The 15,751-nt window shown below is 37.6% G+C and overlaps 1 protein-coding gene across 2 annotated transcripts in view; it reads right to left on the bottom strand.

The window, feature by feature from the left end:
• Positions 1–4,467: 4,467 nt before the first annotated feature.
• Positions 4,468–15,751, bottom strand: part of ATM (ATM serine/threonine kinase) — a 62,028-nt gene continuing 50,744 nt past the window's right edge. Inside the window, exons 52-62 of one of the 2 annotated variants that reach the window (XM_027900526.1) lie at positions 14,472–14,610; positions 14,041–14,120; positions 12,616–12,756; positions 11,538–11,654; positions 10,023–10,172; positions 9,192–9,357; positions 7,867–7,953; positions 7,674–7,788; positions 6,037–6,100; positions 5,229–5,365; positions 4,468–5,099 (exon numbers count right to left, since the gene is read on the bottom strand). In XM_027900526.1, the coding sequence (XP_027756327.1) occupies positions 4,916–5,099; positions 5,229–5,365; positions 6,037–6,100; positions 7,674–7,788; positions 7,867–7,953; positions 9,192–9,357; positions 10,023–10,172; positions 11,538–11,654; positions 12,616–12,756; positions 14,041–14,120; positions 14,472–14,610 (1,380 nt within the window). In that variant the 3' untranslated portion in view covers positions 4,468–4,915. The remainder of the gene's footprint in view (positions 5,100–5,228; positions 5,366–6,036; positions 6,101–7,673; positions 7,789–7,866; positions 7,954–9,191; positions 9,358–10,022; positions 10,173–11,537; positions 11,655–12,615; positions 12,757–14,040; positions 14,121–14,471; positions 14,611–15,751) is intronic. The other variant, XM_027900536.1, reaches the window with a different exon arrangement.

Here is a 15,751-nt window from a genome sequence, read left to right as displayed (position 1 = left end):
GTGAGAAGGAAAGCGGTTGACAGAGTCAGTGGGAGCAGTGCAAACAGGGGGCCCACAAGTTGACTTCCATGTTTTACATGAAGTAAAACTGGTAATTTGGAACTGAATGATGACAGAACACTTTTGCTTTAAGTAATCATTGTATATGCTGAGGAGTACCAGAGGCTCAAAGGTCTGTGTTTATATTTCTGTATATAATGTCTACCTTAACACAATACCTCATTTATTGTCATTGCTTTACAAGACCTTGTGTGCAAATGACAGAACTAAGGCGAACAGATAAGAGGTAATTATAATGAGATGTGTGTCACATGGAGGTGTGCACCTACCGTGGTTTTCACAGACTTAAATAAATTGATTTAAAACTGGTTTTAATTATACCAGTAGGACAACTGTGTGCTGATAGGGCATCAGTTTCTCTGTTTTGACATAGCCAAGGGCTTTTAGTGTCTATGATCTACTTACATCTTATGCAATGTATAGGTGTGTTAACATACATTATCAACTGATTAGGGTAGTGAGGCAAGTCTAAATACTGAAACAAAATCATGTAAAGAACCAGATTCTCCTCTCATTTACACTGACATAATTTAAGTCATTGGATGTAATTTAGGAGTTACCCTACTGTCTGGAAAAAAACTAGCCAACAAACTGATTTTGTGAGAAAAAGGTTTTTTTTTTAAATACTAGAGCAAAATTAACCAGAAATTACTAAGTAAAAAAAAAAAAAAACCCAAACCAACAACCAACCCCAAAACCCCCAAAATTGTTACAAAGTGATACTTTTAGTGCCTATCACCAGAAATTTTAATCTTTAACCTTTGCCTCTCTAACATTTACCTAAATACCTTTTGCCTGTTGGAAGCATTAGCTCTAAGCCCTAAGGAACCATGTAATTTGCCTTGGATTTTTCTTGAATAAAGTCTTTTCCTATACAGCTAAAAAAGAAAGGGGCTAGGAAACTTTGCTTGAGGGCCATGGATCAAATAAACTGGATCCTTGATTCTCCATGCTGCTTAATAATCATCTAATTTACTGTCTCTGCTTTGGGCAGCACCAGTTGGTTTTTCCTGAGCAATACTCAGGTTTAGTTTGTTAGATAGTTCATTCCAGGAACAAGATCCAGAAGGACAATGGATAGCACTTGCTTGGCTCAACAGAGTTTATCCTCACATTACACCCTATTCATGCAATTCAGAATTCAGCATCACCGTAAAACAGCAACAACTGCAGGCTGGTCTGCAACAGAGAGATATTTCAGAAACTGATGTAACATCTCCTCCTACGGCAGGAAGTGTACACGGTACCCGAAAGTGCCCCAGCCAGGGATGCATCCTTGGACTTGGTCTGTGGATGCAGTCAGACACTCTGGTAGAAAAAGAAATGCAAACCAGCGTGAAAGACAAGCAGATACTAACAAGGTTGGTTAGACACTGCTTCACTTTTTTTATGTCTGATTTAAATTTAATAAGGTGATGTTACTTTCAAAGATTTAAATAATGTAAGAGTTATTTCAGGTATCTTGGCAAACTTCATGGAATGCAAATCTTAACTGAGGAGGACTGGTCTAATCCTGAAGTGCCAACCACTTGAGCATGGGTCAGGTGCACTCCAAGAGGCTCTCCTCCATGAAAACATCTGGATTGGGAGCTATCCATAGGAAATACTCATTTGAACCCGGGTTCGATTCCCGGTCGGGGCCCCTCCCTGGGCAGATGGAGCTCGTTAGCCCATAAGGCAATCCATCTACGTCCTGAGGACCTCACTGCCACCGTCCAAGCGTGCTTGGCCCCGGCAGATGAACCTCAGGATTAAAGGGTGGGCTCAGTTCCACGCACACTGTCTCACCTAAAAAAAAAATCCAATGCGCAGGCTGGAAGGTGGAAAGACCTTCCCCGGTTCTTCGTTCGCGAAGAGACTGGCCACACACTCATTTGAGCACAGCCTCTTCCATCGACAAATGTTATCCACAATTTCCACACAAGGAAGGCAGGGGGAAAGCAGGGCTGGAGACTTGAGAACAAACTGGAACTCTCTATTGAACAATGACTTGGAAGTTAAATTCCCTTAAAGAATAGGACAGTGGGGGTGGAAGGTATGTTGTGGAACACGTATACCACAAGCTTCAGCTACTGTACAACTATATAATTTCACATTTTCCTTTGGCTTGATGGGCTCAAATCCAAAAGCAGTGTTTACTCAAAGGTAAGCTCAGGGGTACAATGTCTAGAAGATGTCTGGAGATTCCAGATGAGTCATGAGAGACGAAGTACAACTACCTTATTAGTTGTTTACTTTATATAGTATGAACTCTGTAGGAAGCACTTCTGGATAGAGTTTCCAAAGCCATCGTTCTCTCTGCAGTGGCTTGTGAAACACCTACAGCTGAATGTTCAGTCTTCTTGAATTAAAAATCTATCTCCATGGGAAATCTAAAGAACTCTCTACCACAGATGGAGGTAGTCTGGGGAAAGTACATGCGGAGGCAAATCTGTTTTTTGTAGGGAAGTGTTAACTCCTTTGGGGAGAATCTAACAGATCTGTATCTAGGTTGAAAAAAAATTACATAAAAGAAGGAATCTGCTGTCTCTTTACTGAGGATATACTGTACAAAAATACTATAATCATTAATAAGAAGTGGGAAGCATAATGCTATGTGTTCGTATGAGGCACTGGTAAAAATTGAAAGGACTTGGTGAAATTGCACCTTTTTTTCAGATGGAAGTTTTGTCATTAGGTACTTCGGTAAAATATATGCTTATATAATGGATGTGGAAACACTACTTAACCATCCATTGTTAAATAACACACAAAATCACAACTGTATGGACTTCACTCAGCTTAAGGAACTGACATTTTGTCACTTTAGATGCTGGCACCTCACACAGCATAAAGGAATTTTCCCAGAGACTAATAAATTAATCCTGCCCGTCACAAAAATCTATTCCATAATGCTGACCACAGCATCACAAACTAAGGAACTTTTTATGTGATAGTTGTCCAGCTTCCTATAAAAACAGTGCTCACTGTGATGGAGAAGCAGAACTACACCTCAGGAAATTGCTTCACTCCTACCACACCACTTGTTTACTTTCGACAACACAAAATTGCTGATCCATAAGCAACTGATGCTGCAGTGGGAACTCTCTGGGGCTGGCAAAGGTGTAGTCCCTTTGCACCATATTTTTTGTGGACACATGTACAGAAGTGAGGAAAGAATGGGGGCGCCCTTAAAGGATATTAATGACATGCACCATGTATCCCTGAAAGCTCCAAGTATAGGGGTGCTCACATGCAGGACAGGTGATGTGTTACGTGAACACACCATCGGTCTTCTCATACAATCAGGATACAGGGAAGACTTTCAAATGTGGTGGGAAGAGAATCTAAACTTTCCTTTGCACAGTTCACAGCTTTCCCTGTAGACTCACTCTTCAATCTACCTGCTGAAATGAACAATTTTATTTAGCTGTAATATTTAGGTGTCATCAATAAGTGCTAGCATTAGGCAATCTCTCCCCGAGTGCTGTTTCAGGCCATCCACAGGTTCCACAAGACAGCACTCATAAAGACCGACATCCTTATTTTGTTTAAACTGGATGTACCTCACCAGCTGGCCAAACTAATCTGATTCCTAGTCACAGAACAGAATTCCCAATAATGGAAAAGTTTCGCCAAGGTATACAATTCCAATTGGTTTACCTGCTAACACAGCTTTTCTCAGGTGAAACATCTGCTGGAGAAATGTCCTGGAGAAATGTACAAAAGGCTCATTTGCCATGTTGACATTATCTTATGAAATAAAGATACAGCCTAAAAATTGTGGGAACACTGTATAAATAAAAAAAACCATGAAATGCTGATTAGAATGGGAATTCTTCACTAATACTGCTGTAAAAATGCATAAAATCTAAACTAAGATAATGTGAGGGTACACCAAATTTCATTCCTATTTTTAAAGATGATTCAGGAAGATTTTTAAAATATACCAGTAAGACTGTTAATCAAACTGATTTTCTGATTAACCATATTGACAGACTATCCATTATTTTCTTTTTAAGAAAGAGCAATGTCCTCTGTAAAAGCATGTGCAACCAGAATGAGATTTCTGTACTTGAAATACAACTTCAACGTTTCTGACAGGTGTTTATTCCAGATGCAGAATGACTATTCACTTTAGTGGCATTTCTGATGTTCTAAGTTTCATTGTATAGTCAACTTATTTTATCAAGGCAGCCTGAGAGACAGAAGTGAAATCTTTTTAATTGTTTTATACTATTAAGACTACTATAAAGTACCAACATAATTCAATTTACAATGGAAAAAAAGCAGCAATACTATACTTGGCTTAAAGTCTACATCTATATACAGACGTGTCCATTTAACTAAGCTTAAAAAACTCCAACCCCAAAAACCCTCGGTTCATTATGCATGAGGTCCTCTGGTTTTCTTTTCTTTCACTGTGGTATTATTTTAAAGTATAACTTCCCTTTAGAAACGTACTTCAGCTAGTTATCTCATGACTGCTGGTTTTTAGATCACCCATTCTGCAGTCATGTTACCACACAGAATTACTAGACACAAGATTCCAGCTATTTAACATATATACAGAGGGATGAATCTCAGGCTTTAAGAATACAATGCAACCAGTATGCCCAAGCAAAGTCCTTGAGGGGCAAAAGGAACATCAAAGCTCAGTGTTTTATACTGTATGGTGAACCTAACTGGACAAAAAATGTTTTCTCAGTTACATGTTACTGAAAAAAACCCAAACCATTCACTGAATGCTAATATGTATAAGGCTTCATGGTTGCTCCTGATTATTCATTTATTTATGAAATACCAGTTTGAAATGTTAAGACGCTGCATAGAAATATCTTTTTTTTTTTTTTAAAGAATGCTGGATCCTCTGGAGTCACACCCAGGGTTTCCATCCGGGAAAGAGTTGGCTCAGATTTTTAGGGTCCATGGCCTGCTGTATGAGGAGGTTCACTTGCCCTCCTACACTGAGCACTGTTCCCTCCTCAACACCTTTCAGCTTCTCCTGGAGTCTCATCAGAACACGCTCCGCCACTTTGTTAAAGCTCTGGTCGTCACTGCTGGCAGAAAAAAAAAGAAAAACAGGTGTTCTAGGTACAGACCCTGAACAACACCAGCAATATTCAGTAAGAAAACCATAAAGCAAGGCAAGAGTGCAGCAGGAAAACAGTAAGAAAAAAATCTTGCACCTGGCTTTTCTTTTACGTTCCTGTGGATCAGTATTGAGTGTAGAGCTCATGTCAGCCTCATCCTCTGGTCTCTGCTGCAGGTACAAAGCTTTCAGGGGGTTCATGGTCCAGTCGAAAAGAGGATCATAGAGCAGCACCTACACAGAAAACAATCCTGTTTTTAATTTAAACTGTTAATTACAGCTACTTCAGTGCCCTAGCACTGTTGGTAATGCTCACAGCTAACCACAATATTAGGAGGTTTAGGTGGTTTGGTTTGGTTTTTTTAACCAGTAGAATTGGGCTAAATTGCTTAGTAGATAATCCAACAGTAAAACTGCATCTGATCATTTGCAGGTATCTGTGTTGTTCGTACTTCAGCTCAGTTTTGCCACTCAGTCCCACCTAGCAGTGAATAGGTAATTTTTTAATACACTGCTAGGCACTAAAAAGAATCACTAGCGTTTAATGCAAAGTACAAGTTGCTCTTAAAAATGAGTTTCATTCTCTTCTTTGTGACTTATGCAAAGAGGATTTAATTCAAATGGCACTACTCCTGCTGGGAATGTTGCACTATGGCTAGAAACATTTAGATATTGAAGAGAGTAAACTGCCTGAAGGAAACAGTTCCCATAGAAAATGCTAACTAGTTAAAATTTTACTGAAGAATACATGAATTAACAAATCTGGCCAACACTACTACATTCAAATTCAGTACAAACCCTTTGCCTTAAATGAATATTTAGTGTGCTAATACATAAGAAGACCAAGACAAGAAACTGAAGACATTCTGGCAGGTTACTGTTCAAAAGAATAAGAAAATGCTTACCTCTACAATAGTCAGCAAAGCTTCTTGAGAATTTCTCATAACAGCCATTGTTTTCTCACAGCATCTAAAAACATTTTACTGCATTTTAGGTTCTTTTGGTAAAATGTAATGGCATTTTCATGATTTAAATAATGGATATTTGTATTCTACTTAAAATTTCTAACATAAGAGTAACCTTTCTTATTTCCATTTGGAAAAAAACCCACAAATTTAGACATGTAAGACCAGAAGGAGACTCTCTCGAAGAGAAAGGAATGACGTGTTTCACTGTCTGAGATGTCTCTATATACAGAATCAACCACTGAATTAACAGTGCCTGCTGAGGTGTGCCATGATGGCAGAATTGCTTGGATGAATGAAAACTTGTGTGCCAGAGGTGCTCTGCAACATGTTGGAGAACCTTGGTAGGGTTCCTTTATATGAAATGAACAGATCCAGAACCAGACATTAGCAATCTCTGGAATCTCTGCTATAGGTTTTGATTTAGAAGTTGTTATTCATGCCTACATTCACTCCCAAGCAAACTAAGCTTGTGTAAGGAATGTAGAGCTTTCCTGTGGGACAGGTACTCCACCGAAAGAGATTAGGCTTCTTGTCTACTTCAGGATGAGAACACCTCTCCCCACTCCAAGTTAACAGACCATGTTCACACACAATCCTGAAATGACGTGTTTATGGCATTTACACCGGTACTGTTCATTGCAAATCAGTCTGGCTGAGGCAGAAACAGAATCTGCATCAGTGCCTTTTATGCTGTATTTACTTCAGCTGGGGCCAGGCAATTCATGCTTTTCTGTATCATGGAGCAAAAATTTTAGAAGTAAAACAAAACTGTAAATTTAGAATAGAAGTGGCAGTGACTGTTTCTTCACGGGACTAGTACACAAAGGTGTACTAGGAACTACTTATTAATGTTAATTGCTGCCTTAGAAAGACAACACTTAGACTATATACTTTTTTAAAGACATTAAATTTGGGGTATGCAAGCACTACGTTGATGAACATCACCAAAGTCTGGAATGAGAGAAATGTCCTGCTTCTTAGGGCTCTCATGGGTCATTCACAGGATATAGGATGGAGATTGACAGAAACTCAGCTCTTTGGGGATTTTTCTGTTTTGCAGTTCAAACCTATTGTAGGATTTATATTTTGTACTTGCCAAGCGGTATTAAATATATGATCCAAATGGGGAAAAAGACTCCACCTTACTTACATAAAACTAAACAGAAATTAGAGTTAAACCAAAATTTGTTCAAAGATATTTAACAGTTCTGAATATACAGTATAGCTCTGAAAGAACAACATAGTTCTGAAGGAAAAAAAATGTCATTATTCTAAATCAGGGGTTAGCTGTGGAGCCTTTGGAAATGCCCCCTCTGAATGCCACAAGTGGGCGACAATAACCCATTAGCTAATGAGGAATATAAAACACTGAGCAGCAATTATGAACTTGAAATTGGTTATATAAATGTGAGCCCATAACTTAAAGGTAAGCATTTAGGTATTTCATCGTTCATGTTATCAGCAGAAATCTGAGTGTCCCCTCTAGGATCAGAACTATTTAACATGTAACAACAATCATAATGCTGGAAGTACTCTGCTGCCTCCTTATCCCCATGCACTATGGGAGCACTTACCTTCTGAAGACTCCTTCCACGCCAGTAATTCCCATTCCATCCACAATGTCCCTGGTCAATCTAAATGGAACAGTCTCTGGTGTGGGAAGGATTTTACCTTGCTCAAAGGCAACCCCTAAATGAAAGGATAATAAATGTTTTAAAAGAACTTAAACTAAAGAAAAATTAATGTTTTCTCGCCTGTCCCACTTACCCAGATCTATATGCACTAGTTCTGCCGTTTGTTCATCTATCAAGATATTCTGAACATGTCTGTCTCCAAGTCCAAGAATGTAGCCAACTGAAAACAAAAAGGTGAGTGCTGAAACCATATTTACATGTAATAAAAAACCAGAGAATGCTTAAGAAAGATTATTAAAATCACTGTAACATAGGTGCAAACAAATTACTAATGAGAATATTTTTCTCCCATACATAGATATTACCCCAGGAAAGTGCAAATGCCATTCCACAAACCGGAAAAGTTTAACTGAATGCAATTGCAAAAATGTTGTTTTCGTACAGATGTGTATTGTTTTATCTACTCCACAGACTTCTTGCCCCTTTCTCTTCGTAGGTAGGTTTATCAAATATTGCAGCATTCAAAAAACAAAAAGATGAAAATGAGGTGCATAATAAAATTAGGTTTTGTTACTATTACTGTTTTATTTAAAAAACCCCCAGAACAACAAACCAACAACTGACTTTTGCCTAAGTCAGTTTTAAAAATCTCCAGTGATCCAAATTATCAGATCTTTCATGTAAAGCCTATTTCAGTGCTTTACTGTCCTTAAATCAGACAACCTCCAAACAACTTTTCCCTTGGTGCAATTTATGCCCATTACTGTTTTCATCAGCTGATGATCAGCAGCAGTATTTCCTACTAAACTCATTCATGAAAATTCTGCTAAACTGTAGATTTACTTCCTTTTTTTTTTTCATCAAAAAAGGAGGGTATGAACATGTTAGCATCTAAAATGGGATCTACTGCAATGTATACAATTTACTAACAAATGTCTTTGAGAGTCTCATTACAGAACTGAGCCATCCAAAGAAGATCCACAATCCAAGTGCATCTTTATTAGGACAGAAAAAAACAAAGGAAAAATGCCAGAGCCTAAGTAACCATTTCAGCCATGGTTGATGATGCCAGCACAAAGAAAGTAAAAGACTGAGCTTTTCAACTCAGATAAAACATTTGAGGCTACACATGAAATGCATGAATGTTAAATAGAAAAAACAGAAATAAACAGTCAGGTAGAAACTTTAAAAAACACTACCAGAACCTAAAAATACAAACCACTCTATAAAACAAATGCAGAATTTCATTCTGTCTTTCTACTGCTGCAGATATGGGGCTGGGGAGGAACAAATCAGAAATCCTAATTACAAAAATAATGGTGGTGTTCTTGCTGGAAATTTTTGCCCCCTGTTATGCCTTTTGTGGCATGTGATAAAAGCAGAACACTGCTTCTAAAACGGTATAAACTTTTTGGTTACATAAGCTAAAAAACCAATATAACTAAGACCATGTAATACCTATAGAAGATGTAGCCACACTACGAGTGTATGCCAATCGTTTTTCAAACCACACAGCTGGATCCGGGAATTTTTCCATGCAGAAATATCGAAACACAGGTTGAAAATTCTCACAGACTTGCAAGAAGATTCTGTATTTCTCTTCAGGTTGTTTCTTTTGTGCATCCTTTAAACACATATGAAATGTTTTACCCATGATTAACTGCTTTGGAAGGAAATTACATCTTCCTTTGGAAGAACAGATTCCTACTTTCTACCCTCTCCCTCCAACAAATGCTATTCTCACTCCTTTCTCTTTTTGAGCTATGAATTATTGTCTCTTTTAAAGCAATTACTAATACACCTATCTATCTGTTTTACGAACAATTACATTTTCACACAAAACTCATGGGCTAAAAAATGTGGAAAAAACCCACACTCCTATTTCTTTGGTTCAGCAGGTGCACGTATTTTATAGGCATGTACACGTAAATGCATCTTGTTGGAAGACACTTCCATTCTCGGCACTCTGTTCTGGCACCTTTGCTTACCTGGTGGCTTCATGTCACTGTGAGAAAGTCCTTCTCACTCATTCCCACGCAAAAGGTGCACAAAGGCAAAATTACTTTTATCCTGTTAATGCTATAGATATTTCAAAGGAAGTAATTTCTTGCACCATCAAGGGTATATAAAGTAACAGGCAAATCTGTCTGCAATTTTCTAAACTGTGGTCTGCTAAAAGTAAAGAAAGTACAGAATTCTCTGTAAATTTCCGCCCCTACCCCCCAACCCCCTGTAAATATTATAAGCCAGCTATTTTTTTGGGTGTTTTTTAAAGTTGTTCTGACTCACCATCATTATTTTTTGACATTGATAACCAGAGTAATCTCCTGGCCTGTACCTCCTGTGAGCTCCTTGTTCGACATTGACTAGAAACTCCCCAATGGGAGTTGTTCCTGAACACCACTCGAGAACACCACTTCTCTGGGAAAGGGGAACCACCTGTAAAAACAAAACTATGGCTGCATGGGGGAGGGCTAGACACACAAAACTATGAATAGGCACCCTGCAGAGCACGGGTGCACATTTGTGTTTGTTTATAAAGACAAAAAAGGACAAACCATACAACTGACCAGAATACATGTTTTAAATACTCACGTATACGTATATATTTCTACCAAATATTTGCAATTTTTATCTAGCCCAGAGAACTTTCCCCTAGAATACTTCAGTACAACTTAACAATTCTCCTCAATGTGCATGTTTGTGTTGGCATTCTGGACGACCTGTGACAGCCAACAGGTCACTCTGTTGGAATGGGATAACACAGGCACTGTGCAGCTTGCATACAGTAAGTAAAATCTCACACAAACACATGGCAGCTGTGTGAACATATTAGGCTTGTCTTAGTCTGCTTCCCACCCCAGGGAACAATTGCTCACTGCATGACTGGCAGTAAAGCTTACCTCAATTGCTGTAGCACCGGCCAGAAAGAACCATCTCCTGCCCTCAGTAAAACAGTTACTGCCTTTTTCCTTCAATCTCCTTTTCTTAGGCAAGTGTCTTTATCTCATAATGTGACATCCATTCTATTTTTTCCCTGATGTCATTCATTTTTGCACACATAAAGCCCTGATTCTTAATTGAAGATTATTCAAAAAGTGTGACTTGAACTCCGCCTGAGAATTCTTAAAACCACACTAGCAGTTCAGATAAGCACCTTTAGAGATTCCAGAGTGCATATTTCCCATTTGTCAAAGACAAGAGATTATCCTTCAAGAATACTTATTCAGAGGTCACCTTCACAGCTATTATTATAATCCCAAGCACATAAAAAGGATGGAGGAAGGGAAAGTTCCTCTTCAAATACATTTTCTGCATTCACAATAAAAATGTATTGCTGTATTTTCAATTCCAGCAAAAAAGTTCTGCAATTCAAATTCTGCATGAATAGACCCTAGATGGGACTTCTGGATTCAATTGTAAGGGATACTGCTAGACTAAAATTAATTATTAAGGAATATCACAAGACAAATTAATGAGAATTCATAAACACACTTGAATGCTCAAGTCTAATGACAAGAAACTTACAATTCAAGGTTAGTGCATGAGTTGATTTCTTCTCAGTTACAGGTTCATATAAAGAAAGCTTTGAAGAGTATTTAAATATACATTGGGCATCAGAAAATTATTTTAAGGGCTCAGAAAAAATTAAATAGTAATAATTAAAATGTACTGTTTATTCCATACCTTAAGGAGCAGTGACTATCTTAATAACACATAAATAAATATCCTTTTATATTGTCTTTGGATTAAAAAAGTGGAGAATGGAGAAATACACTTTATTTCTCTGCTGTTCAGGGTTACCTTGTATCTTCGGATATTTAATTTTCTCTTTCGTGTTTCAGTGTTTTGCTGGAGCAATGTATTGCACATCTGGAAAACTTGTTGCATGACAGCATCTTGTCTGAGGTCATCACGCCCCTTCAGCAAAAACAGAAAAAGCAGTTAGAAAACTTTTCAGCATCCAACTTCTTGTTCAGCAACTAAAAAAAATTATTAAAAAAATTGCACAACCCCCAAGTTACTTTTCCATAATAATCACATGCAGTAAAATGTAATTAACAATTGCTTTTTTTTCCTCTGTATTTGGTTTTCTAATAGCACTCAGCTGCTTAAACAGAACCATCATTAACTCAAATCATTACCTTTTCCTTTTATCCTGGCAGATATTATTTGATTAAGATTTCAATCAACCTACATGCCTTACAGCACCCTTTTTAAACACAGATGTTTCATTCAACCTATTTAGCAACCCAGCACACAGCTGAAGCAGCATCAGTTGGCAGTGCAGTTCTGATTATGGGATGCAGATTTATGCTTCTCTTTAAAACTTTCAAAACTACACCATACTTAACAACAAAACAGAATTCTCCCAGGAGCTGCTCCACGTTCACATTCAAAGAGAGAATGAAATCAGATGAGTCTAAAGAGAATTTTTTAAGAGATTTGTATTTCTATGTGTATGCTTTTGATTGTCTCTTAATTGTAAATTTATTTTTTTTTAATATGGGGAAGAAAAAAGGAGGTATTTAACAGAAAATTTGATGGGTTTTATTTACTGTACATTCCAGGTCAGCAGCTAAGACATGACTAGGCAAGTCACAGGTCTGGTAGTTGTCAGGTAAGCTACTGGATATAACATGCACTGCTGAAAAATAATTACAAAAAAATTAATATAATTACTTATTATTTATATTATACTATGATTATACTACTTACAAATACTTTGCAATTTCCTTCATTAAAGTATTCCTCAACTGACACTGAAACGTGAAAAGTCTGCTCATGGTACAGAAGTGATACATTAGAAAACTGACAGAACTTAAAAAAAAATTCCAGCATGCCAAGTCTCTGACACGTCATTACAACTGACAGAACATACCTTAACCAGCTGCCTCCTTTCTTTACCATCTGATCCTACACAATCTATTATTTTAGGCAGATTCATGCCTCCTGCTAAAAGAAATTCTCGCTTGAAAGATCTTATTGTGACCAAATTTTCATATTGTCCTGTGGGATCCACCTGAAATTATAAATAAGTTGAAATTAATATAAATATTACCTCCGTTTCACTCAGAGAAAGTGGTAATGAGTTGTTTGCAAACCTCATTAGCAGACTATATGCTAAATTTTAATGTGTATTCCATCATTTACAAGGATAATACCTACAAAGGCTACAAAACTATGCTGAGCAAAGGAGTTTTTTTTTGATTCCTCCTTGTTCACCTCATTGGTAGAGGGGACACGGTGCTGCAGATTTCCACTAGACAGGCTGTGACAATGTTAACCTGTCCCAGCTAGTACTGTCCCAAGAAAATGTTCACACACAGCTGGGGGCATTAGGCTTACACTAGGCTGCAGATGGGCCCAATCTACAATCCTAATCCTGCTGCAATTTACAGGATCTGTATCTTCAGCCACTCTCCATATCCTGGCGTCATAAAGCAACCCTACTCAGTTAGCTGTAATGAAATACTACTCCAGCAATTTACATCCCAGACCTGCAACCATTTCAGTCAGTTTACATGGGAGAAGAAGAAAGGTGAAGAAAAGAACAATCAAATTGTACAGAAGAGCAACACCTGGGGCCAGCAGAAGCCCTACAAACAAATGTTATTTAGCATGGGTGGCAATTTCTGGCCTCTGAAGTCAAACTGCATAAAGTAGTCCCTTGATTTACTCAGCTTTATAGACGTAGCCTGAGGGGCTTCAACACAAGGAAGTCTGGCTTAGTAACGTTTAAATCCAGGTGCTGGCCCAAAAAGCAACTTTACGCTCCTGAAACTGATAAGTTCCCTAGGTAGAGCACGAGGCATTGAAAAGTGAGTGCCTGCCCATCCAGTCAACCACTCAGGCTAATAGGAATGGATCATGCCCCATTACTGAATGGTAAAAACATACAAGCTGGCCATTTAGGAACATATCCATTAATTCTCACACCTTCGGGACATTAAGTATCTCTGAGCTAGCACTTACCAAACAGGAGATGCAGACTCCTGAACCCTCTCTGTGATTTAGATAGTTCATCATCCCTTCTGATAATAAAAGACTAGTCCGTGGTAACAGTGGCAAAGCCATCTTCATACAATAAACCACTATCCAGCAAATATAAGACTTGGTCTTCTAAAGCCTAAGGAAACAATCTCACCCTGCATCTCCGAGCTGACAAGGAAGTACTCTGATAGGCTGACCTATAAAGAACATGGGAGTTGGATGAAAAGATATATGCCCTGACTGCCACTACAAAAGCTTGAAGCTGATTCTATGATTTGATATTATAGGTTGTATTTTTTTACACTTCAGTCACCTTAATTTCCATGGTAGGAACAACAACATCCAGGTCCTTCAGTTTAATAATTGGCTGGTCAGCTGGAATACTTATTTGTTCTGTAATTAAAAATAATTGATAGTTTTAAATTCAGAACTAGAAACATAAATCAAAATTGACAAAAAAACAGGTTACATTGTTTCTGGGACCCAAAACCTCACTGTAGACTTCTGTCAAGCTGATGATGATGACCGCAAGACAAATGGAGATTTCTGGACTTCGATACTTAAGAGTCTGAGCCTTACAGTGCAAGTAATTACTATGACTTCTAATACAGACTAAGTTCTACATCTACCAAAAATAGGACAAAGTGCTAACACCGTATCTCTTTTAACTAAATATCAATATTTTTAATCTCAGAAAACAAAATCTATCTTCGCTATTAAAACAAACATTTTTCCAAGACTTACTTCTTTGAGATTTCCACGGAGTAGCATCTACATTTGCTAATGTGATGTAAGCATCACAAAGTGCTCCGATGTCTCTAACCATATGAGCTCTCTTTTTTCTTACGATATTGATTATAGTGCTAGCAGCCTCCATTCTGTCCTGAAAAAGACCCAAAGAAATACAAATATCAGCTCTTGCAAACTACACCTTGTAATATTAAAGATGTATCATAACATGCAGCCAATAAAGTACAACTGAGATATGTCCTACGAAAACAGAGCAAACTGCAATAATGGACAGCCCTTTGTGACATGAACTAAAATAATTAGAAGAAAAATTCTGTGCTGTCTAAGAGATGATGAATAATGTAAAATATTAATGGGGTTGGAGAGGGAGCAAATATGTCCAGGCAAAGTGCAAAAAAACCTTCAGAAAAGGTTTTCTGAAAAAAGGTCCTCTTCAGAAAAGAGGACAGGTAGGTCTGGATGTTCTCCCACCATCTGCCTGCTTCTGTTGCGTCCTCCCAGCTGTAGAAAAGTCCTGTATGCAAAAGGTAAAAACCTGACTATGCATTCCTTCTGTGCCTGACTCTGAGACACTTAACTGACTTTAGCATAATCCCACTCCAAAGGGTGGAACCACAAAAAACCTACAGATTTGAAAGAAAGGTGAAAAAAAGCCACATAAAAATGTGCTGAATAAATGTATGATTGTGGGGGTTAAGAAGGCAATGACACCTACAACAATGGGGGAAAGAATGGGCATTAATCTAGGGGAGGGATGATTCCAAAGACAGGTTCCAACAGAAATTAAGCAATAGCAACATTAACATGAAACTACAGTTCAGTATTACCTATCATCATGGCTTTTAATGTATAAAGGAACTTACTCCATTCAGGGTGTACTTTTATAACAATAAACCCACCCAAGCCTTTCTTGCATCTAAAATGCCTTTTACAGAATGACACATCAAGGACTTTTATCACAAAAGTCTCAGCAGAAATCGGGGCTATTTGTGGCAGGAAATGTTAACTGTATTTTGTTCAACCCCATAATTACTTCTTTCAATAATAATTACTAATGTACGCACAAAGGGGGTTTTTTATTATTAAAAGTATTTTTTCCCTCCTACTGTTTCTTAACAAAAGTCAGCTGATGAGCTCTGCACTAAAATGCCACTTGACATGTTTTTTTGTTTTGTTTTGTTTTTTGTTTTTTTTTTTTTTTTTTTTTTTTTTTTTTTTTTTTTTTTTTTTTTTTTTTTTTTTTTTTTTTTTTTTTTTTTTTTTTTTTTTTTTTT

Source organism: Empidonax traillii, unplaced genomic scaffold (assembly GCF_003031625.1).
Source record: "Empidonax traillii isolate 1590-97213 ecotype Southwest subspecies unplaced genomic scaffold, ASM303162v1 scaffold21:size2437335, whole genome shotgun sequence".
In the NCBI taxonomy this organism is placed as follows: Eukaryota; Metazoa; Chordata; class Aves; order Passeriformes; family Tyrannidae; genus Empidonax; species Empidonax traillii.
This window is presented reverse-complemented; position numbering and strand designations above follow the sequence as displayed.